Source organism: Pelobates fuscus, chromosome 1 (assembly GCF_036172605.1).
Source record: "Pelobates fuscus isolate aPelFus1 chromosome 1, aPelFus1.pri, whole genome shotgun sequence".
Taxonomy (NCBI): Eukaryota; Metazoa; Chordata; class Amphibia; order Anura; family Pelobatidae; genus Pelobates; species Pelobates fuscus.
In genome coordinates, this window is record NC_086317.1 from 432,581,156 (window position 1) to 432,607,767 (window position 26,612).

The 26,612-nt window shown below is 36.7% G+C and overlaps 1 protein-coding gene across 1 annotated transcript in view; it reads right to left on the minus strand.

Annotated features, from left to right (window-relative positions):
* Window positions 1-606: 606 nt before the first annotated feature.
* Window positions 607-26,612, minus strand: part of RXFP2 (relaxin family peptide receptor 2) — a 318,798-nt gene continuing 292,792 nt past the window's right edge. The window contains exons 14-18 of the mRNA XM_063444871.1: window positions 13,274-13,345; window positions 10,284-10,513; window positions 8,054-8,464; window positions 6,948-7,166; window positions 607-1,970 (exon numbers count right to left, since the gene is read on the minus strand). Of these exons, the coding sequence (XP_063300941.1) occupies window positions 1,702-1,970; window positions 6,948-7,166; window positions 8,054-8,464; window positions 10,284-10,513; window positions 13,274-13,345 (1,201 nt within the window). The 3' untranslated portion in view covers window positions 607-1,701. The remainder of the gene's footprint in view (window positions 1,971-6,947; window positions 7,167-8,053; window positions 8,465-10,283; window positions 10,514-13,273; window positions 13,346-26,612) is intronic.

Below are 26,612 nucleotides of genomic sequence, written 5' to 3' on the forward strand. Positions count from 1 at the left end.
TCTGCGTCATTTTACACAGCGTAGGAAAGGTTTTTGGAATTGTCCCATGCTGTGTAATTTGACTCACAACCCTCTGATTGGTTGCTTTTCAAATTCAGTCATTCTCCCACCATTTTCTTTCAAAGCATGTTGCAATCTTCTTTTTTTTGCCCTTAACCCATGCATTACAATTTATGCTACATATCTTGTAAGTCTGGCACATGCTACAACAGTAAAAACCCCAAAACAAAATCTTACAAGATGCCCCATTACATCTTGTAAGTGATGCAAAGCCTCTCTAAACATCTTTGCCACATTGTACAAAGAGAGCAAAATCTGTAAGTTGACATGGAGTTTAGTTTATAACGCTGATAGAAAATGGTCAAGTATGAAACAAGCAAATGTAGACTTTGTTATTAATAGGTAACAACTGATGCTTTATATTTACAGTTCTGCTTGAATCACTTTTATTTTGTCATGTGAGCAAAAACAAACAACCCCAAAACAGATATTTTTATTGCACATTCTCCCAATAAGTAAGGCTCTTGTTGTCTACATTTGTCAAATCCAGTTTCCAATTGACCACAATTTGCTGTAAGGGAATGAACTCATATGAAAATCCCATTTTAATATAAGATTGTTGTAAATGCAGAAAATGGCTATTTCCATTAAAAAAGTCAACATTTTACAATAAATGTTTGTAACCATAAACGAAAACATACAAACACACACATGCACATGTCAGGCATTTGAACATTTTAACTTCCAAACCATTATGGATCATTAGACAGATACACACTGAGTAACATTTCAGGAACATGCATGTTTAAACTAATGTTTGGTTTCTAACTGCTGGCTATATGGAAATCGTAACACTGTTAACCTGAGAACTGCACCATTTGGTGTTTGGCTATATCAAACAGTCACTTGGGTAGATGGACTATTAATTCCATTGTTCACCCATATTTTGCTAGCTTAGATTGTTTGTAGTCTTTATGTTCAGTTTGCAAATATTTTAGAAAATTTCCCCCAAAAATAAAAAAATAATAATAATAGTTATTGTTATAAGGCGCTTCCTAGACTGTTCATTTGTCAAATTTATAAAGTCAAATTCTTAAAGCTGTTACTCATACTATATGTATGTATCCTTCACATACACATCTAAGACAGAAATATTGTAAGCGCTCCACTATTTGAATTTCCTTTCTATTTTAGAAAATTCTATCGCATGAATAGAAGGGCATTTTGCTTAAATAAACGATTAAATATAGGTAATAGAAACAGTATTGTGTAGAAAAAAATTGCTGCAAATGCCTTTCAAAAATATTTGTGTTCTCCTATAAGGAGAGTAAAGTTCACGGCTATAAGCCATTGTATGCTATCTTTGTATCACACCACTAATGCCCTTTCTATTAGCAATGCATGATATAGAAGTGGTCATGATTCACAGCAGTAAAAATATGAACACAAAGCCTTAATGTGCAAAAGCAAACAGCATTTGTAATATAAAAAAGTGCCTTCCAGTAGTGACTATAATCATCACATATGTGCCTCTATTTCAGTGATTCCATCGGCAGCGGTTTTCTTCATCTCAACGAGATGTAGAAAGACAGAAACACAAATGCTCTCCGTAACATTTATGCATCACGTTCATCGCGCAGGCTGATGCTGGCAACCCAGAGTATCCAATTAGGCGTTATTGCCACAGAGTATGTCTCTTAATCATGTTGATGTTATACTATCAGCCAAAGATTTTTTATGGAGAAATCCAAGTTTTAGTGAAGAGGACTGTTGGATCACAGGGTCCTCAGTCCATACAAGGGACGTAGATAAGCTTTTCCTTTCATTCCTGAATATGGATCGCCTGCGCTGTCTGTGTAACAGTTGTTTTAGTTTTTCTTTGAAGAAACTTGTTGTCAAAGTGTAAAGTATGGGGTTTAAGGCACTGTTGACGGGGAGGATGAAGATAACAATCCAGGAAGTTACAGTACCTGAAACGGAAGCACAGATAAATACATTGAGCAATTCCATCGTTTATCGGTCAGTGACAAATAACGGGGCTGTAAAGACACGTAACGAGCATACTGCAAGTCAAAGTGCAAGACCTTACTATTGCGGATCTGTAGGGCTCATAATTCTCTGCTGACATATGGTTGCTACAGAATTCGGAGAGATGGAATCCAGCAACTATTAAGATGCTTTGGCTCAATGTTGTTATGGTCAGGCTTTTATGAAATCAAGGCATTACACAAAGACATACAGGGTTATTCACTAAAGAGAGAATTCAAAATGAAGTCTAAGATATTGTCACATTTAAGGCCAGAATAGCCGAACTGAATGCATAGCTGACTTTTGAATTTTTTGCAGTTCACTTGTTTTTACCTTACAAGGCTTACTCAAACCTACAGTTTGCTTTTTATGGGCTTGCAGCACACTATTGGGCATTGCTGTTAGGTTACCCTGTCATGAAAAACAAAAAACTAAATTTCTACTTAACTGCAATCCAGTGTGAGACAAAGCCCAGGTGCTGAGCTCCCTCCTCCATTTGACATCACAAGGGCCTCACGCGATACAATCGCAGGATTCTCAGAGCTCATGAGGGCAATCTGGGAGAGGTGTGGGAGGGATTGTGGGAAGGATGGTGTTTTTTTAAAGAAAAATCCAAATAGGAGCAACAAAGGTAGGCGGGGGGATGGGGGGGGGAGTGTGAAGGGAACGGGGGGGTGTGGGGGGGGGGTGCCGGCAGAGTTCTGGGCTGCCCAAGTCACGTGTGTCAGGGGTACAACTAGCTCCCAGCATACAATTAAAAATATCTCTGAATGTGGAGTGTTTGTATTACAGTGTTGACTGTGTTGACCAATTTTCTAGTATTTAGGTATATTTACAACATGATGTTTTTATAATAAGGGAGGCAATCTGTGTAAGGTAAATGCACTGTTATTCTTTTCTTGAGGTGTGCCAGTTGTGAAGCTGGCTGACTGTTTTAAAGGAACACTAACGTTTAAGGAACACAAAGCTGCATTGCTAATACTATAGTGTCCCTCTGCCCACTCAGCCCTCCTCCCAGCCATATAAAGGGTTAAAACATGTTTAAACACTTAACTGATTCCAGCACCGATGTCCCTCCGCATCGGAGGTCTGGCAACCTAACGATGTGTGCGCATTAGGCCTTCCCTATAGGAGTGCGCTTAATCAATGTTTTTACAATGGTATTTTTAAACACGCTGGATGTCCACATGCAAATGTGAAGACGTCCAGCATTATTTAATTGGATCAAATGCTTTAAAATCTGTATGAAGTGCCTCTAGTGGCTGTTTGGTAGACAGGCACTAAAGGCAGTCTTAACCCTTCAATGCAAACATTGCAGTTGCAGGGTTAAGGGAACAGGGACACTACACCCAGACCCCTTCAATGAGATGAAGTGGTTTGGGTGCCTATAGTGTCACTTTAAAGGCACTTCAAATCATTGCTGGCCCACAATTTGCTCCCAGGGTCGGATTAACAGAGGGGCGAATGGAGCCAGGCCAATGTCCCATTGATTTAAAATAAATAGATATATTTTGTTCTACTACGTTTCATATTATGTGTAGGGAGGCATGTAGAGGAACAAAACTGGCGTGGACTGGCTGACAATGAAATGAGTTAAGGTTAAGCTGATTTTGCACACTATGCAAATGTACTTGTTGATTCGGTCTCTCTAACACTATGGCATTTCCATTAATTCTTCACTCACGATATCTACTTTTTCCTCTGTCCCAGGCTGCATACCAGGAGCTTCTGCCTGCTAGTATGAAGGGAAGTATATGAGTGCTGGGGGACAAGAGGGAACTGTCGCCAGAAAGCAAAGCACGAACACTTCATTAGATGTATTAGTGCCAAACTCAGAGTGCTAAAACCCTTAATTGGCTAGCCTGCGTGATTGGCAGGCAGCCTGGCAAGCATTTGAGCCAGGCTAGCCTTACACTTCTTCGGGCAGACATGCCCTCTTTCCGGGCAGGTTCACCTCTTTGGGCAGTGCCAGTGGCATCATTCGTGTTAGTGGCCCACCTCCTTTCACCCTGCCTTCCAACATCCAGCTTGACAGAATGCCGATGTTAGAGGCTATGGATTTGGTTTGCGAAATGAAAGCGAGAGATTATCATAGGGTATGTGTTTTCTGATAGCTATATCCTGTGAGTTTCCCTCCACTTCCACCAGATTCATGATGCTTGGGAGGTATAGCTGTTTTAGTCACAATTGTCAGCACAAGGCCCGATGGACTCTCAACCTGGCCATGTGCTATGCATATTATTACATTGTTCTTTCTAAGTAACCAGGTAGCACAGGTGTCTAAAGTGAGCAAGTTAATCTCTTGACCTAATGGTTAAGTTGAACTTTATAAAAATGTAGTCAAATGCCAATGTTTTTTTTATTTAACCCCTTAACGCCGTTATGGCGTTCTATGCCGTTGCGGCTTTAAAGGGCTTTAAAGCCGTTGCGGCGGCATAGAACGCCGTAACGGCTTGCAGCCCCAGGAGCAGAGGTGTACTCACCTCCGCCGCGATCCTCTTCTGGGGGGCTGTCTGAGAGCCCAGGCAGCCCCCCTCTGGCAAATGAGGCCCCCGGGGGCCATGTGATCGCTCTCAAAGAGCGATCACATGGCCCCCTATAGCTGGCTATGGATCTGCCAGCAGGGGGACTGTCTAAAATATTAGACAGTCCCCCTGCTGGTAGGTAGTGTAAAAAAAAAAAAATATTAAAATGTTCTAAAATAAATTAAATGCCTTCTTATATATATATAATATGTATATATATTATATATATAATATATATACATATTATATATATGTAACGTCATACGTAATGTATTTTAATATTAATATTAGTATATATATTAATATTAAAATACACTTAGAATGACGTTACATATATATAATATGTATATATATTATATATATATAATAGATCTACATATATATATTATATATATATACGCATAATTACAATAATAAATAAATAAAATAATTAAATAAATAAATAAAATATTGAAACAAAATATAAAATAAATTATATATTCATATGTAATTTCATTCTAACTGTATTTTGTTATTAATATATATATATTGGAAACAGAATACACTTAGAATGACATTCTATATATATATCTATCTATATATAAAATACAAATAACCGCAAATATATATATAGAGATAAATACATATAATTACATAAAAGATTACATTAGTATACACGTAGAATTTATATACCTATAAATGCATATGTATTAAAATTCTACGTGTATATTTAAGTAATTTTTTTAACATAATTATGTCATTTGATTAATTAAAATTTGATTGACATGCCTGACAACACAGGGAGAAAGTTCAGAGAATTTAATTCGCAAGCACTATATTAGACCCTGTAACTCTCCAAGACACCATAAAACCTGTACATAGGGGGTACTGTTTTACTCGGGAGACTTCGCTGAACTCAAATATTAGTGTTTAAAACTGGTAAATTGTATTACAACGATGATATTTTAAGTAAAAGTGACGTTTTTTGCATTTTTTACAAACAAACGGCACTTTTATGGACTATATTATTGTTGTAATATGTTTTACTGTTTTAAAACACTAATATTTGTGTTTAGTGAAATCTCCCAAGAATAACAGTACCCCCCATGTACAGGTTTTATGGTGTTTTGGAAAGTTAGAGAGTCACATATAAGGCTTGCATTTCATTTTTTTGACATTGAAATTTGCCAGATTAGTTATGTTGCCTTTGAGACCGTATGGTAGCCCAGGAATAAGAATTACCCCCATGATGGCATACCATTTGCAAAAGTAGACAACCCAAGGTATTGCAAATGGGGTATGTCCAGTCATTTTTAGTAGCCACTTAGTCACAAACACTGGCCAAATATTAGTTTTTTGCTTTTTTCACACAAAAACAAATATGAACGCTAACTTTGGCCAGTGTTTGTGACTAAGTGGCTACTAAAAAAAAACTAAACATACCCCACGTTCAATACCTTGGGTTGTCTACTTTTTCAAATGGTATGCCATTATGGGGGTAATTCTCATTCCTGGGCTACCACACCGTCTCAAAGGTAACATTACTAATCTAGCAAATTTCAATTTGAAAATGGAACGTTCTATATTTGACCCTGTAACTTTCCAAAACACCATAAAACCTGTTAATGGGGGGTACTGTTGTACTCGTGAGACATCGCTGATTACAAATATGTGCATTTTGTTGCAGTAAAACCTAACAGTATTATGACATTTACAGCTAAAATGTGAGGCGGAACTACAAATGTAAAAAAAAAAAAATTAAATTTCTCACAGTTTTTTTTTAAATTTTATTCATAATAAATTGTTTCATACACAAATATTTTATATGAAATGAAAGCCCTGTTTCCCCTGAACAAAATGATATATAATAAGTGTGGGTGCATTTAATATGAAAGAGGGGAACTACGGGTGAACAGACATATAGCGCAAATTCCAGTTTTTGTTTACGTTTTGTTTTGATCAGAACGTGTACTATTGACTCCGTCCTGAAGGGGTTAAGTTTGATGGCAGATAAAGAAATCTAAATACAAACAATTTGAAAAGACCATTCACTGAGTTACTTATCTAAAATGTGTCACTCGATTTAAATTACCACTAAAGTCACCCAGGCCACTTCATCTAATGTATTGCAGTTTTGAAGAAACTGCACTGTTCACATTCATGCATCTCAACTGTGCGACTTTTGCTTTGATTGTCCTAATGTCGGGGCTACAGAACTAGGAATATGCAAAAAGTGCTAGAGAAAGGTAAGTAAAGAGCTTATCATTTTTTTTTTACGGCAAATGGGGGTTGGGGTGAAGGTGGTTGCTATAGTGTGCATTTAAAATTCATTTTACTTCTGTTTTGTCTGCATTTTTAAATTAAACGGATTGATAATAAACGTATTAATGATAGAATGACAGATGCACATCTTACCTGGAATTTCAACGTGCATCAGAGACAGAATTTTGAGGAGAAACACCGGAATCCAACACACAGCGTCGGAAAAAACTATGAAAAAAAATCTGTTGGCAACAGCAACATCGGTATGAATCGGACTTCCAACATCGGAGGACAGGAGGGCAGTCTTTTGAATGGAGCAAAACATACTAACATACGAAAACACTATTATGATGAAACATACAAGGTTCACACCTGATAAAAAGAAAATGCAGGAGTTTATTACAGAATAGTGCTATCTTATACAATTTTTACTTGTTTTTATTGTAATTATTAAAAAAAAAAATTTTTTAAAGAAAGAGAGGATGAGAGTAAAAGACAGTATGTTTGAATGAGAGGGATCAATTTCTTAAAAAACAAAACAAAACATGGCATCTGGAATTAGAGAGAAAATTTAGGTTTTGCCATTTAAACCAGGAACACATGCAATTAACATTATTTAAAGTCAAACCAGTACAGTAACTACTTAACAATTCTGCTTTTGCTACATTTACAAAAATATTTTTTTTATTTTAAAGTGTAACATAGAATGGTGACAACTGTTTAAAGTGGTGCGTTCTAAAAAAGTGGTGAAACAATGTAGACCATTTAAAAAACAAAAACAAAAAAGAACACCTTGATATAGCTCTTTTAATGGGAATGGATAAAGGCCATCTCAGAGAGTGAGATGGCCTGTAAACACTATTGAAATTCTTACTGAATTGAATATTGCAGTTAAGGTGTGTAAAAAACACACTTACCTTAGCTGCACTTGTCCAAATATTTAGCACTTTTTAGTCTATGCCAATCCTTGGTCTTGCATATAATTAGGATTACATTATGCATAGGGCACAGCCTTCCTGAATGTTTGGTCGATGACATCTATATATTTGTATATGCAATTATATATATATTTTTTTAACTTCAGAATTATGGTATGGATTTTTAAACTGGGGGTCCTTAACCATCACCAGATATAATCATACATATGTATAATGGATCTGTCCCTGTTGACATGTTTGTCTCTTTAAACTTACTTGATAAATGTTCTGCATTTTTTGCATCTAGTAAGTACTTCATTATATGATGCTAACTTATCTTACCTAGAAATATTCCAAGAGAATATCCCTTGCCACCCACTTCTTCTGTTTGATCAGGATAAAGTGGAAAACATACTCCATTTTTTCCGTAGTAATTTCCAAAAAAGTCTTCGTCCCAAAATGGGATGATGGCGATAATAAATCCAACCACCCATATAGACAGAAGGATTACGAGAGTCTGGCGTTTTCCTGGTCTGATGTTGCTGAATGGGAAAACAATGGCCAAGTACTTTTCCAACGTCAAGTAGGTCAAAAGTAGAACAGACACTTCTGTTGACAACATTGCAAGAAACCCAAGACTTCTGCATTGAAGGCTCTCCATCCACAGCAATGCATATTTTTTGTACTGTCCCCGATATTTCACATCAAATACTCCAATAAAGAACAGGTAGATTCCCATCAGACAATCAGCACCTGTTTTAAAGATTACGTTGTAGGTTAGAATAGGTTAGCAATAGCAAAAAATACTTTAAAATCTTTGGTATAAAAGGTACACAGGGACTTGCAATTGCTCATCCAGCTACTGTTGAATAAAAAAAAAAAAAAAAAACTAATAAATTATCTAATGCCATAGTTAGCCTAAATAGTTATAGTGGGAGTGAAATTGTACAGAATCTATCTGTCTGTCTGTCTGTCTGTCTGTCTGTCTGTCTATCTATCGTATAATTCAAAGAATACACAATGAGTTGTAATGGTCAAGCTCTCCTGTTTACATCCAAGTTATGACAATTATTTGGCTCTTAAGGAATTTAAAGCGTTTTGAGGAGGGATCCAATACTCATCTGCCATACTCAATTCAAAAGGCAGCTCACAATGTATTAGAAACTTCCCAAAAGTAAATGGGGGCTCACAAGTTAAGGAAAAATAGTTTTGCATCCCGAGGCTTATTGAGTAAAAAGTACGTTTATGTGAGTTGACAAATGGTATACATAGCACTGGATAGAATGTTTGAGTGGGAAAAGATTCACCACCAACGTTAAGCTGTCTATAAAATTGTTCATAGTTTAGTTGAGTTGAGTCGACTGACTATAATTCAGATCTTGAAGAAGTGATTATGATGGTTTTGGCATCTTCCATAAAAAGCTGCCTCTTCTCTGATGGCGGAGTTTAAGGCCAGTACCATGTCTTGTACTTGTCTTGTACATTGTTACAAAGGTGACCGCTGATGTTCCTTGTGGGAAGGGAAAAGGTGGTGTAACCTGTTGGGGGAGAGAGGGGCATGACACTCCTTCCCGTTATACATTTGCCATTCGCCTTTCTGCTCTTATGAGCATGTCTCTGCTTTGCCCCTATTGGTACTTAATTTAGGTTTTGCAAGTAATTGCCTATTACCACATTCTGTGCTCCTGCTGCAATTTATCTTGTCAATATTGGTGTGTTTTATATTTTCTTTTTTTGTTATTTTTTTTATGGCTACAGTCATATTCTGAAGGAAAATTCTCTTCATTATTATATATATGGACATGCATTTAAATACATCTCAGTAGAAGACAGAGAGCATGCCATTGAAAAAAGCTCTGAAGTAGAGCGAAATGCGCTTGGCAATGTTATACTTCTTTTAGTGAACTGCTTTTAATAGAAGACACTACACTGCTTAACTTGTGCTAGCCTAACTACCACCAATGAGACGTGATTTGTGACTCAGCCAGGACAAGTTGACACTATGTGACCAGTGAACCGAGGAGTGAAACGCACAACTGAAAGACTGTTTGTTGCTATATACCATTGCTACTTCATTACGTTGTAAAAGTTCAATTTGTTATTAATAAATGTTACTTTATTTTTCTGTGTAACACTCTACAAGCATTTCTATGCCCTGTTGCTCCCTCTTTTTGTCTTTAACCCCTTAAGGACCAAACTTCTGGAATAAAAGGGAATCATGACATGTCACACATGTCATGTGTCCTTAAGGGGTTAAGGTATTGGGATGCACTGCCAACAAAGAGAAGAGGATGTTTAAAACAAAGGAGGAGGACTGAGGCTATTTGTTTAGCTGGCTCTTTGCAGACCTATTGGGACAGTCCCACAAGTAGTTCCTTATAAATCTTGGTAAACATGGATCGTTTTAATTACTTGGACTGTGCAATATGTATCAATATAACTTTTTCTTTGTATATATTTTTTTACTTTTTAGTTAAATTTTCTGTGTATTTATTGCAAGTAATCAATCTCTGTACACTGTTTCAGTTAAAGATATTCTATACACTAATTCAGTTAAAGATAATCTACTTACAGCATAAAATCTTTATTGACATTGTATGCGTCTTATTTTCCGACTGAATTAAGGATCTCATTCCAATCACAAAGATGTTTCCAAAGCAAGTGATGCAAGCGATAACCCAGACAAACACCCGAAGAACCGTGTTGGCCAGTAGATTCTCGAATGATGATATCCCGTCTGTTAGTGGCGTGCATACCCGCACATGGGGAGCATATGAACAATACCGAAACTTTTTGAAATATCTACAAATAACAAACACAGACAAAAGTACAGTAAATAATGAAAACTTAACATAATTTTTTCTATTATAATTATTAAAAATGTAAATTAGATTTGCATGAATAACAAATGTGGTGAGGAAATATTTTTACAGTCTTAGTAAACATATAACTAATTCTACAAGTTTTACTCTGGTGTAAAAATTTCCATAAGATTGGGTGATCCCTAGGATAGTGGATAACAGGGTCAAGAAAAACAAAGGTGTCTACTTCACTGTTGAGGTCTCCCGCCATGATTATCTTTAATTTTAATTAATTCTAAAAAAACAAATTGCCATGTTCATCACACTTATAGAATTTCCAAAAATAGAGATTAAACTTGCTTTCTGCTAGTTCTAATATTAATGACACATGATCACTGGTCTCTACCGCTTCCTCCACTTTAAGACTTCAATTTATTGGTTAATAAAGCCACAAGAAGATCACAAGACCTCCTGCATTATTAGGGCCAGCATTTGTTAAAGCCACAGTGGGTAAAAACAACTCTCTATGAGTATATAAATAGGACTAGCAGTATCCTGGCCCAAATATCTTCTACATAAGGCTTAAACCCTCAATTTAGTTAGTGCTGGGAGATGCCTAGCCCCTGGTCACAAAATCTGGCACAAAATGGAAACTCATATTGTACCATTATATTAACTGATGCTGTGGCAAACTTATGCTAATTCAAAAATTGCATTTTTGGCGTAACTTTACCACAATGCAAATTTTGTACGCATTGGGCTCTATTAACCTGATGGGAAGGTTTTTTTTTTTCACCAGATATCAATGTGATGAATGTAATGTTAGCTGTGTAAAGTGGGTGAGGGGTTTGTGCACGTTTCACATGTGAGATGTGGGTGCCATCCGTGTGACTAAACAAATTCTAGTATGTGAGTGCTGTGTAATTAAATGGTTAATAATTTTTGCATGGTTGAAGAGTGTGATGGATTTGAAAAAGCATTGTGTGTGTGAAATAGGTGTTATTAGGGTGGTGTGGGTGCTATGTGAATTTGATGCCAGTTGCAAATTAGGCTGGCATCTTTGATGGGAATGACGTGTATGACAACTGCACTGAATGTGTGTCACGATTGATGGATACTTAAGTGTGTAGCTGTAAAGTTATTATTTTTTGTCTTTGTGTCGCTATGTGCGTGAGATGTGGATGTATGTGTGTATGTGCATAGACTGATGAGTGTCTGGTGGGGATATAGGTTCTCACTCTTTATGACGATTGACAATTGTGGATAAAGAAGATTGGAGCCATCTCTCTGTTACTGCATATTCTATTATATTATGGCATTTTCTATTGTGAGTTTTTCCGATCCCTGTCCAATTTGTATTACTGATTGCTCACCATCCTTGGATGGGTTTCTCTTAAAGGAACATGGGCACTGAATATGTTCTTGGAGTAAACCTTTCCAGAAGAGGGAATGAGTACACTGATATGTGTCTGTTTGAATGCTGGGCCTGGAGAAATAATTCACCCAGGTACATTTTGGCCCAGCCCAGTCAAACAAACCCAACCCACCCCTTCCTTTTAACATATGCCTGCAGTTCCATATACTTCTTGATGGTCATTGTGAGAAAGAGCTATACAGGCTCGTGCTGATTTCAGCATGGTCACGCAGGAAGTAGCATTAGCCATCATAGTTACCATTTTCAAACCCATCAAATGACAGCAGGGAGGAGGTAATTGTGGCCAGCTGGCCATAAATGAGTGGCTGCCTGGTTATATATTTATTTAATTCACAGAATTGTGCAGGACATCCCCTGATCTGTCCTTGGCCCATGGCCATTGTGATCCACTGGGCTTTTGCCTGGTTTTCCCAATTGTAAGTCTAGGACTTTTTAGACTGTAATGAAGTAGTCAAACCATATTTACCTCCAAATATAGGGGAGGATGAGGGCTAAACTGAGTTTATTTAATTCAAGCATTGTCTGATGCTTAAAGGGACACTATAGTCACCAAGACAACTTCAGCTCATTGAAATGGTATGGGTGCAGTGTCCCTGTCTCCCTTAGTCCTGCAATGTAAAGCATTGCAGTTTTAGAGAAACAGCAGTGTTTACATTGCAGTGCTAAATCAGCCATTACTGGCTATCTACCAGACAGTCACTAGCGGCGCTTGCAGGAGTTTACCAGACCCTGGGTCGCCTTACTGATGCTGGACGTCCTCACGCTCTGCATGAGGACCCCCAACATCAGTTAAAATTCCCATAGCAATGCTTTCCTATGGGGAAGGCCTAATGCGCTCACAGCGCTCATCGCGCATGTGCATGATGTCCCCCGTCGGATGACGTAGGAGGAGTGCCGACATATGTCCCGATGTCCCTCATCGTTGGAATCTGGCAAGTGATTAAAGGTTTTTTTATGCGTGTTTGTATTCCTAACATAATATATTCTCTTTTAAAGACGTGTCCTTTGTTACATCTGTCTTTGGGATTTTTAGAGGTTATGAGTTTTTACCAAAATCTGCTGCCTGGCTAGACATACATAATGATCCTGAATCTGCAAGATTGTAAAGGTGGGTATAGAATCAAGTAATAATGATTGATTATTATCGGTCCATATCCCAAGGAATGTGTGTATATATGTGTCTACTTGTTGAATTGTAACTGTCTAATGTATGGAATGTACGTGTACCTAACAGATAAAAAACAAAATCTACATTTCAGCATTTTTATTTTAAACAAACATTTTGCGCTGTAATTAATAGTTCTAAATGAAGAGAATGATACGTACATATGTGACAGATTCTTCATCGGCAGAAACATTCTTGTGCTTATATTAGGAATTTCTATTTTTTCTAGGTCGCTAAAAAATGTAAAAATCAAAGGTTAATGGATTACATTCTGTAACAAATTAACCACACATATGAGTTCCTGCACAAAATATGAACTAAAAAAACAACATAAATCAATTTTTTTATCTTGAATATACTATATACATATATTATTTCATGATTATTTTTTTTTAAGACAGACTTGCATGCGGATTTAAAGTAACATTTTTACCCTACTTTTCTACCTGTAGAGATTTTAATTGTCCATCTGTCTATATTTGTGACTAATTTATGATATATTTTATAAATGTAGAATTGCAGAATTTAGGTTATCGATACATTTTAAATACACAGGGCATCATGTAACTTATAATGCAGATATGATTGCCTTTATTAGAAATGATTGATTACAATAAAACTCATTTTTTTAATTATTATTTTATTACTATTTTATTATTTATATAGCGCCATCAGATTCCATAGCGCGGTATCCAATTCTATCAATGTGTGATTGCAAATAAAATTAAAGTTCTATTGTATTTTATAATGTGGTCCATATCTTATTCCAACACTGAAGACCCCTGCTAATGTAGCATCATCAGGTACACAGCTACAGCTCTATAGAACCATGTCAATGTCACATAGAAGGCCAGATCCTAAGGTTCCATAAAGTGTTAATATTTAACAATTGTATCCAATTTTAAAACAGCTTATTTCTAGAATAGCCAGAGGCATATAATAATGAATCATGGTGTGAATCTCATAGGAAATGCATCAGTGTTGTACTGCTTGGCAGCATTTTCCTAGGGAGTTCTAAGTAATATTATACTATATTCTGAACAAATTAACCCACTTAAAAAGATGCATTTTTGGCCACATAAGTATCTCCTGCAATGCCTTGCTCACATCAAGGCTGTGATCTATCCACTTAATCTTAGTTTTAGCAGGTTTTGAACATGCCCAATCCAAAGCGTTTCAGGAATTTCAATTGAGTTGCCATTCAGGCACTAGAGTCAACTGTCCATGAATGGAGGCATGCTATTGGCCTCATTACAGTGCCCACAGGAGAGAGAAGCAAGAAGCCATCTTGTAAGTAGCACAGCGAGAACACAGCAGCAACAGATCCTGGCCTCTGTCAAATGTATGTGTATAATATCTTTTTTTCTCTCCCAATTGCACCAGTGACTGCCTTAGGGCTGATTAAGCTAGAGAATTTACTCAGATATATAATTAATATATTATTATTACAATTTATATAGCGCCAACAAGTTCTGTAGTGCTGTACAATTGGTGGACTAACAGAATTACACAATGGGTGGACTAACAGACTAACACGTATTTGTAACCAGGCAAGTTTGACGCACAGGAACAGAGGGATTGAGGGCCCTGCTCAATGAGCTTACATGCTAGAGGGAGTGGGGTAAAGTGACAGAAAAGGTAAGGGTAGGGTAGAAAAGCAGGTTGCTAGGATAGTATTCACTGAGGGCTTAGTGTTTTGTTTTGAGGACAGTTTCAGGGGAGGATTTAGGGTGCAGGAGATTTGTAAACAGGTGTCAAGATCTTAAATTGAGTCTTTTATCTTACAGGAAGCGAATGTAGGGACTGACAAAGGGGGGAGGCGAGGGAGGTGCGGGCGGACAGGAAGATGAGCCTCGCTGCCGCAAATATTATAGACTGCAACGGGGCAAGTTAGGACCACTTAGGACCATTGAGAAGCGGATTACAGTAGTCAAGGCGAGAGAGGACAGCCACAATGTTTTTGAGATGGAAGCGGCAGGATTTGGCGATTCATTGGACATGAGGGGTGAAGCCAGGGAAGCCCAGGGGTGACACGGGCAGGGGGGCGTTTCTGACACAGAGCACTGTCCTGCCTGTCACTAATAGTTTTAAATACGCCTACTGCACATATCCACCATCTTCTTTAAAGTGCTCAGTCACCCTGTGTTTGTTTGTGTGTTTGTTATTTTGTGTTTCTTCCATTTGCGAATAATCGCACCAATTTCAAAATCAGCATTGGTTAAAATACTTTCCCCCCTTACTGTATGCATTTTTTTTTTTAGATATCTTTATGTGGTGCCCAGCTTGTTTTATTGTATGTGTATCTCTGCAATATGTTTAGCTGTCTGTATTGTATGAGTATCTCTGTACTGCATAGGCATGAGTATAATTGTGGGGGAGGAGTCTGGCGCCCACTATCTCAAAAGTTCATCACTGTACACGTCAACAAGGAGATGATATTCAGGAGTAAAAAAAAAAAAGGTTCCTCAGAAGGGATATCAGAGCACTATACAAATATATATTGGGTCATTACAAACTGCTATGTGTTAACCCAGTGGTTCCCAAATGTATTAGGTTCAATGCACCCTTAATATTTCAATATTTTTCGAAGGCACCCCAAGTAAATATGTCTAGGTTGTATATCTGTACAGTGCTGCGGCATTTGTGTAATGTACAGTGTTGGTGTTTGAAGGGGTGCTTGTATATAGCTTTAGTGTTTTAATATAGGGGTGTGTTTGTATGTAATGTTTGCGTTTAATTGCGGGGGGTGTTTGAATGTAATGTTCATTTTTAAATGCCGATGTACATTTTTGTGAAGTATTTGTGTTTGAGTGAAGGGGTGTGTTTGTATTTCCTTTTAGAGTTTGAATGCAGGGGTGTGTTTGTATGTAATATTTGTGTTAGATTGCGGGAGTGTGTTTGTATGTTGTGCTAGTTTATGGCTGCTTGGATGTATGCACATATACTACCACATACATACATACTTACACATATATACATACACATAAATTCATATAGACACCGACACACACAAACATTGATACATGCACACACCATGATACAGATACACACACTGACATAAAAACACACACAATGACACACAGATGCATATCCTAACACACAGATGTGTGCGCGTACATACACACACACTGACACAGAAGCACACTGACATATATACACACAGATGCACACGCTTACACATACACACAGATGCACACCCTGACACACACAAGCTGACACACACTCATACACACACACACTCATACATACACAAACACACAAATAATATTTTTAATATCTCCTGTCACCCTCCTGTTAATTTGCCTTGTGTGTCCAGGAGGATGGCTTGGAGTCCTGGTCCTGCTGCTGCTAGTGGAAGTAAGTGGTCTGGAGCTCTTTGTGCTCCTCTCACCTCATGCTGCGGCTGCCTCCTCTCCCTCCCGTGCTGTCTCTCTGCATGACGCTGGGAGGAAGTGACAGGCTGTCACTTCCTCTCAGCCGGCCAACATTACAGGTGCCCGGTCGTGGTCTTAAAGGACCGCGGCACCCGACCGGGCACCTGTTAAGCAGTAATGTTTCCTTGATGCTATAATCACAGCACTGGGGAAACATTCCACAGCACCTCTATGTTCCCACAGTTTGGGAACCGCTGTGTTAACCTGTACGTTAGTTGCAATATACAAGAGGTCACTCATTGAGACTGGAAGAAAGGCATTTTCAATTATAGTAGAGGAAAGTGTTCTTTACAATAAGAACACTAAAGATGTGGAATTCTCTATTTAAAGAGGTTGTCTTCTATAGATAGATCAGATTCTATAGATATTTTGTAAAATGCCTGAGTGTATTTTTGGAAAAACAGAATATTCAAGGAAGAATTCAAATGTACGTGGGTTGTTATTTCTAGGAGAAATCTGTCTTCCATTATGGACTCAAGAAGTACATGTATTCCCCTTTTCGTGGCTTAATTAGCTATAGCTTCCAAATTGTTTTGCATTTTTTGCCTTCTTTTGCAACAACAGCACAACAAAAGTTGCATTTTATTGTTTGAACTTGATGTACTTTAGTTTCTTTTCAAACTAGATGACTATGTAACTATGTGATTTTGTGAATTAACAGTCAGCTGCATGGAGCTTTATATTATACATGCATGATATCTGAATAAATAATATATCTTTATAAACATTTTTCATTTGTTGAAGCGGATGGATACCTGTATTTCTACCTATTTACATGAACTATACCAAAGCTGCTCACTGTACCAGCAGTGGTCACTAGATGGCACTATGACATAACTAGTAAGACCAAACATACATTGATTTTACATCTCTTCAAATTTAATGTAAATGTTATATTTTTACAGGAAGCACCAGTATATTCTACAGCAATTTGTATTACAATGGGTGAACAAAGTATACCATAAAAACATCTAACAAATCTAAGCATTCTGTGCTATTATTATTATGATTATTATTATTATTATTATTATTATTATTATGATTATTATTATTATGACAAAGCGTTTGCATATTACCCCAAGTGATTACTATACTTTGTATTGCAATCATAGCGCTTTGATTTTCAGCCAATCATGTACCTACCGTTTAGCGAGTTAAACAGTAGGGATGTCATTGGTAAATTTGCGATGCTTTGTACATATAAATTACAAATCAATCTGCCAAATATTGCTTGAGAGACTACATTTAAAGAAAAATCCAATTAAATAAAATTAAATAAAATGCAGTTTTTTTGTACACGATAGAACCATATGACACAGAAAATGATAATGTGAGATGTAAAAGTTAAGTTTGACTTTGTTCAACAAATTTTACATTGAGAGTAGAAATCTCTTTATTGCTTCCGAGATGTTTTGATTAATATCCTTTTTAATTTTCTCATATAGGTCATCCATCATTTTAATAAGACTTTGATTTGATATATTTTTCCGTGGGTAAAATAAGAGCTTCTGAGATTGTTGTTTTTGAGCCTAGCTCCACCAAAGGAGGAGGAGATATAGATCTCCTTTGGGATTTATGAAGGTCTGATTTTGGAGAATAAAATGTACTCATAGGCTTGTTCTTATCTGTCTTATCTGTTAGGGAGATTTTTTTTGGGAGGCATATTGGTATTGATACTAAATAAAAGGGAGGGGCAATATCACGCTATGAATAGAGATGTAAATTCACTTAGCCTAACATTTTTTTTTTTACATTTTTTTTTCCTCTCTCTTCTCCCCTTTCTTCTCCTCTTAGTCTCCTTCTTTCCTTCTCTACCCTACAATAAACTTCCAATAGCTTTTAGAGACTATTTCTCCCAATCTTTTATGTTATTAAAGGAACACTATAGTCACCTAAATTACTTTAGCTAAATAAAGCTGTTTTAGTGTATAGATCATTCCCCTGCAATCTCACTGCTCAATTCACTGTCATTTAGGAGTTAAATCACTTTGTTTCTGTTTATGCAGCCCTAGCCACACCTCCCCTGGCTATGATTGACGGAGCCTGCATGAAAAAAAAACTGGTTTCACTTTCAAACAGATGTAATTTACCTTAAATAATCTAGTTTGCTGTCAATTAAACTAAAAAGATTTCATGCCCTAAAAATGTAGCATAAAATCTCTTTAACTGAAAAAACATGTATATCTATGAGACAAAGTGGATTTTTCCCTACATAGGTTGTTTCCAATACCAATAAATCGAAAAAATGAGCTCAGAGATTGCATCACTGAAATCACAAAACCTCATTCTTAAAAATCAAATTAACTGAGTTTGAGGAGAGATCACGTATAAATAATATAAGAATTAAAGGCATACTGGAAGAAATGAAACAAGAAATGTTAACAAATGTTTTTATCAATTTATCAATTCTTTACTCCTAACGCCTTCTCCAAAAGAGAGATGCCACAGGACTTTAGACCTAGAAATTTACAGCATTCTAATCCGAGAGATGTGATTGTAAGATTTTTGAACTCTTCAGTGAAAGACAAATTATTAAAACAGCTTAGATTTCATGCAGACTTAAACAATGAGACGTTTGGAAATGTATTGGCTTTACCTGATCTTTCTGTGACAACAAGACTAAATAGAAGAAGATTTAAAGATCTAACGTTACAACTGAGATCCAAAAATATTAGTTATAAGTGGGGTTTCCCTACTAAACTGACAATTTTCATAATAGTAAGAGTATTTCAATTAAAGATCCGATTGACAAACTCTCTAAATTAAAACATCTAGGAATAATAGAATGAATTAATTACATCCAAATAAGGAAAGGAATAAAATTTAGGAGAGGAACAAAGTAGAAACAACAGGGAATTTTGAGAATGAAAGAAATAAGATATTAAGAATTAATATTACTATATACTGAAATATGGCAGTTCTCTTATATAGACCTACGGAATGGATATGCATACACATTCTAAATTATATTATTACTTAGAGAATCTGCGTCACAAAAAGTAAAAATATGTACCACCTGCACATGTAATAAACTGCATAGAAAGAGATATGATGTGAACTGTTTCGATACGAGTTATAATATTTGGGTTATAATGGGGAATTTCCAAACAAACTCACTTTATTAATTTAATAGATAATGGCTGTTCCTCTTAATAACAAATATGATAGCACAAATTTATATTTACACAAAAAAGGAAAAGGGGAGGAAAAAAAAAGAAGTTTCTATAGAAGTGCAATTGAAAAGGAAATTAAAGTAGGCTGTCCACACGCTATTTAACACTGGAATTTATATACTCTTATATCACATAGTACGATTTTACATATATTAAACTACATCTAGTGTATATATGCATTTGTTCTTGATAACTATCTCAGAGAACATATGGTCATGTTTATTTGATTTGTAATATATAATTGCTATCTGATCTCTGAATTTTGTTTCCCTCCCCACATATCGTTGTATATATCCTTTTTTCTTATACTTAGGGAAAAGTGGAACTAATGTAAGTGAGAGACCTAGAGGCTCTATGATCCTTAGATTGAGCATGCTTTATAACTAATTACCTGGCCACAAAATGCCACCAGCGATTGATTTTCCCTGAGATTTTAATTTTTTTGTTTTTGGGATGCGAGTATGTTTAGAATTCTCTCAGGGTAACCACCTGCACGATATGTATTATCTAATTATGGGGGTACATTGTTTGTTTGTTATATTATTTGTTATATTATATTGTAATGATATAATTGTGTGTGTAATTTGTGAGGGATTGGCTATCGGGAATGGGGAAGGACGAGTCTCATTGAAAATTTTAGAGCCAATTTTTGGAAGGGAACTCGTGGATATGAGTAACAATGTCAATTAAAATTGCATCTATAAACGCACAGGGTTTGAATTCTCCGGTAAAAAGAGGCCTTCTTTATAGATTAAATCGATTTGTGCTTTGTCCAAGAAACACACTGGAAGGAAAGGGAAAATAATTTGTGGAACTATTCAACATTTTCATATATTATGTATGCCAATATGTTAGACAAAAAAAAAAAGAGGAGTCGCTATTATCTGCTCCTCTAAACTTAAATTTGAACAGATTTGTTTGGAAAAAGATCCACTTGGAAGGTTTTTAATACTTGTATGTAAAATGAATGATATTATCTATACTTTGGTTAATTCATATGCTCCTAACATATTCTCACAAACATTCTATAGGAAACTCTTTGGAAATATCTGGAAAGTTAAAAAAGGGATATTATTAATTTGGGGAGATTGGAACACTATCCAAAACCCAAAACTGGATAGAAGATCCAAAGACTTAAAACAATTGAACTATACTCATAAAAAGCAATATATTTGGCTCCAAGACTTCCTAGCTAAATCTGGGTTATTCGATATTTGGAGGGTACAACATCCGACTGAAAAGGACTTTATGTTTTTATCTAAAGTCTATCTTAGTTATTCTAGAATAGATTAATTTGTAAATTATGGCTAATTTGAGAAAATTCATAAGTTCAGAAATTGGACCTATTGTTTGGTCCAACCATGCCCCTATTAGCGTAATATTAGAAAATCACCCAGAATATAACATAAGACCCCAGTGGCGCTTAAACAAATCAATTATAACATCTGAAAAAAAAAATATGTCAAAAGAATTTATAAAAATTAATGATAATGGACAAGTTTCTAAAGAAACTCTATGGGTAACTTTTAAATGTGTTATGAGGGGTAACTTAATTAAGCTAGGTGCTAGAACTAGAGAAACTAGAGGTGCGAATTTAGCATACTTTTATATACAACCGTCTAAACTTAAGCATAGCAATAAATTAAATCTAAATTCCCTTTTAGCTTCACAAATCAGCACCCTCCAAGGTCAAATAAGAGTAATCTTGGAAAATAAAATTAAAAATTCAATTATATCCCTGAACCAAAGATGGTACAGTAGTAATAATAAAGTAGGGAAATCTATGTCATATAAACTTAAATCAGATCAGAGAAAATTCACAATAAAAAAAATTATAGACAGAGATAAAATATGCTTATCTCGGCATAATATAAGAAAGGCCTTTGCTAGATACTATGCCTCATTATATAACTTAAAAGAAAATACCTTCTCTGAGAACGATTTAAAAGACTTTCTCACAAAGCTTAATCTTCGAAAATTAAACTCTGATAAATTACTAACTTTGAATAAACCTATTAAAGCAGAGGAAATAAAGAAAACAATTGCAAAGCTTAGTAATGGGAAAGCACATGGTCCCGATGGATTTTCTGCTTACTTTTAAAAAACCTTCGAGTCAATAGTAACCCCTTTATTATTAAAAACCTTTTCAGATATAACAACCTCCAATAGTGTTTCCTCTAGAATGCTGGAAGCCACAATTTCCCCAATTCCAAAACCCGGGAAAGATCCACACTACGTATCCAATTAACGTCCAATTTCCCTCATCAATCTTGATATAAAAATATTTTCAAAAATCCTAGCAGATAGATTGTCCCAGATAATTTCATATAAATATCTACGTATTTATTCGAGTATAACGCGCACACGTGTATAACGCGCACCCCTAATTTTCGATTAAAATTTTATACCGATTTTTAATCTAAAATTAGGGTGCTTGTTATACTCGAATAAATATTCGAGTGGGTGCTCCGATAATACCGACCGCCGGGCTCATTACAAGCCCGGCGGTCCTGGGGGGGCGGGCAGCAAGCGTTTACTCACCTCCGTGCAGCTCCTCCAGCTTCCCAGTGTAAATCTCGCGAGACCCGCGGCCAGCTCTTTCTACAGTTTTTATAGCAGTCGATGCCGAAAAGACATTTGACAGAGTAAATTGGAAATTTTTATCAGCTACACTTTCCGCATTTGGGATTGGGGGATCTTTTAAGGATCTAACAATGTCTTTATATTCTTCTCCGATAGCAAAAATCTATGGTAATGGTTTAGATTCTGCTTGAAATTTCTATTAAAAACGGAGCCCGTTAGGGATGCCTATTGGCCCCCCTTCTTTATATTCTTTATATTGAACCATTGGCATGCGTTTAGACTACTGTAAGAACAATCAGGATGTGGAATTCTCTGCCTGAAGAAGTGGTTTTATCAGAGTCCATACAGATGTTCAAAAAGCTACTAGATGCATACTTGCAAAAACAGAATATTCAAGGATATAATCTTTAAATGTAGGGTAATAACTGCTTGATCCAAGGATAAATCTGACTGCCATTCTGGGGTCAAGAAGGAATTTTTTTCCTAGCTTGTTGCAAAATTGGAAGTGCTTCAAACTGGTTTTTTTTGCCTTCTTTTGGATCAACAGCAAAAAACATATGTGAGGAAGGCTGAACTTGATGGACGCAAGTCTCTTTTCAGCTATGTAACTATGTAACTATGTAACTATGTAACTATGTAGCATATATAAGGCAGCAGCATAACATAACCGGGGTGAACTTAGGAACTCAGGAACAAAAAATAACAATGTTCGCTGATGATATAATTTTGACATTAACAAACGCAGAATCTTCTATACCATTTACACTTCGCGGTACAGAAGAATACAGTAGATTTTCTAACTATAAGATCAATATGCAAAAAACTCAAGCTCTGCATGATAATCTACCAAGCGCATTAATAAATAACCTGAATAATAACTGTAAATTTAAATGTTCCAATTCCTTACGTTATCTGGGAATAAATATAAACTTTAATATTGAAGAATGGACCACTGATAATTATACCATACTTCTTAGAGAATTTAGAAACACAATTCTAAAATGGTCTAAATTACAAATATCTTGGCTTGGAAGAATAAATATTATCAGGGCATATTTACTTCCAAAATTAGAATATCTACTTTGCACCATCCCACTTAGAGTCCCAAGGAAAATACTTCAATTGTTTCATGGTCTATTTGTATCTTATGTTTGGGGCAATAAAAAACCAAGGATTGCTCTTAAAGTTATGTCAGCTAGATTAGCAGAAGGAGGTTTATCATTTCCGAAAACATTTTATATCCATGACACAGATATGTTTTCACACTATTTAGAATGGGGAAATAATAACTCAAATCAGAAAGCTTGGTATATATATGAAAAGAGCCTTTGTAATACCTTTGACCCTTTCGATCTTTTTTGGATTGATAAAAGACTTTTTAAAAACCTACCTATTGACAACTTAATTATCTCCCATACTTTCCAATCTATATTACCAATAAAGAAATTGTTTTTTTGCTCCAAACCAAATTTCCTCAAATGTCCCTCTGGAGATTATAACATTCTTCATTCAAGACCTTAACTTATCTGGTTGGTTACTTAGAGTTGGGGTAAAAATTCATGACCTATACGATTTTTCTGGAATTTGTAGCTTTCCAAGTATTAAAGAAAAAATTGGACTTGTGAATAAAGAATATTCTACCTATCTAAGAATAAAAAACTTTCTTTATAAGGCAACTATAATTAAAGATTCGCCTTTTGACAAGATCCTTTTTGGAGAGGTTAAAAATACATCTTCAGCAGTTAGAAGATCTTTGGAGGTATTAAATCAAGAGGTAAAATATAATACAATCTCTAGGTGGGAACCCGACCTAAATAAATCTTTTTCATCCCAAGATTGGCTAAAAGCATTTGAAGCTTTAAGAAAATCGGTCCATTGTATAAACATACAGGAAACATGGAAGAAAAAAAAACCAAAAAGGGATGTCTTATATAAAGACCGTCCAGAGGGTAAATACCCAGTCCAATCTCAACAGTAGTGTAGTTGCCAAAAAATAAAAAAGCCTTTATTGAAATCTATTAAAAACCTGGGTTATCAGTGATGGACAGAATAATATAGGGAGAAATATGTATGGTAGGAACAGGGCTAGTCAAGAGCCTAATAGCCAAAAGGAACCCTCACAAAAAACGGAGAGGGGATAGAAGGCAATATGTACCCCCATACATAACTCAGGTAACAAAGCAGTAGGAGAGAACAGGGAAAGGGAGAAACACACACTCCCAACCAAACAGTAGTGCTATGCTAATACCCTATCTCCTATAAAACACCTTCGTGGGTGTTCTAATCTAAATGCTGTCATAACATCTGAAGCCCCAGGTTACACACACATACTAGAAAAACATAAATGAAAAGGTGCTCAGAGCAAAGTGCTCAAAGAGTATTAAAAACACAGAAGAACCCGACGTACGTTCCGGCGTGACCACACGCCGTCCTCAGGGGTATCAGCAGTTAGCAGAAGCTGTCCGGGCGGTAAAATGATACCTTAAGCTCATAAGCTTTATTGTAATCACCTGTGATTGTGTCTAAGAAACACCCGTCTCAAGGCATTTACATCTACATCACAATCACTCCTCGGCAGGCATCCGGTTCATGGGTCTTGAACATGTACCATAGCCTCCTAGGAAAGGAAACTGGGACCTACAACTAAGACAAAGAGAGGCGTTTTGGATTTACCATCTCAAAACGCTATCTCCCCTGGGGTTAAATGAAGGGTTTTCATATTCCCCGTTTATTTAAAGTACTGCAATAATTCTGATAATAAATGGTATCTTAAGTTATGCCTGTATATATGTATATATTCTTTACTTATTTCTATTAATATTTGGTGTTCATATGTCCATTCACTTTACTTGTATTATAGGTCTAAGAGTTTAGGGGTCTGTTTTGTGTTTGCATAACTAATGGGTTACTATTTACAGTGGCAATAAAATAATTGTTGGCTTCTGTGTATGATTGCCCATATAGCCATTGTACTTATCCCTTACTGGTTCACAACGGTTATAAGTTGTTTCTTTAATTGTACTAAAGCTACACAATACAGCCATATGAATCAATCCACATACTTGACCTATATGACACAATTTGGACATTCCAAGGGTTAACTGTTAAGCTATGGATACTGCCCTTTAGACATAGTAAGTATCCATTTATATCTGTTCCGGGCGGGGCACTCAAAGGGTTAATTCCCTTCCACCTGATTACGTTCAGTTTTCTGTTCTGGCCACCTCTGACATAGAAATGTGGGCTGACACTATGGTGTGTTACACCACACCCCCACAGCCCCATTGTCAGGATCGGGACAGGGATCCAACACGTAGAGTACGAACAGGAGAGAAGTACGTATACCGGACCTTAGAATGGCCGGACTAATGTAAGGAGAAAGCAGAGAATAGTCAGAGACAAGCCGGGGTCGAGGGAACGAGAGGACAGGTAAGCGAGAGACAAGCCGAGGTCAAAGGACACGAGAGATAAACAGGAACGATAGTACAAGCCGAGTCAAAACCAGATAGAACGATAAACATAAGAGCGCTGAGGGACCAGACAAGCTAGAACCACGACAGGGCAATGAACCATTACCCACATCCCTCTTTTATACCCTGGTTCTCTAAATCATGGCTCCGCCCTTGCCGAGCCCTGATTCGTTGTTCCGAACCAGATTGACAGGTCGGGATGTGATTGCCGTCATGACGTCGGCTCCTGAGCGTCGTGTCATAAAAGGGAGTGGGGTTCTCGCGGCCGGCGTGGGAATGACTATGAGAGCTGTGAGAATTAGATGAATCAACCCCGCTGAGAGGACGGACGTCAGGAAGTCTAACCTCCTCCGAGGTAGAGACTTCAGGTACCCTGACACCCATTCGCAGGAGGACCAGAGCAGCTTAGACACAATCACAGGTGATTACAATAAAGCTTATGAGCTTAAGGTATAAATTTACCGCCCGGACAGTTTCTGCTCACTGCTGATACCCCTGAGGACGGCGTGTGGTCACGCCGAAACGTACGTCGGGTTCTTCTGTGTTTTTAATACTCTTTGAGCACTTTGCTCTGAGCACCTTTTCATTTATGTTTTTCTAGCATGTGTGTGTAACCTGGGGCTTCAGATGTTATGACAGCATTTAGATTAGAACACCCACGAAGGTGTTTTATAGGAGATAGGGTATTAGCATAGCACTACTGTTTGGTTGGGAGTGTGTGTTTCTCCCTTTCCCTGTTCTCTCCTACTGCTTTGTTACCTGAGTTATGTATGGGGGTACATATTGCCTTCTATCCCCTCTCCGTTTTTTGTGAGGGTTCCTTTTGGCTATTAGGCTCTT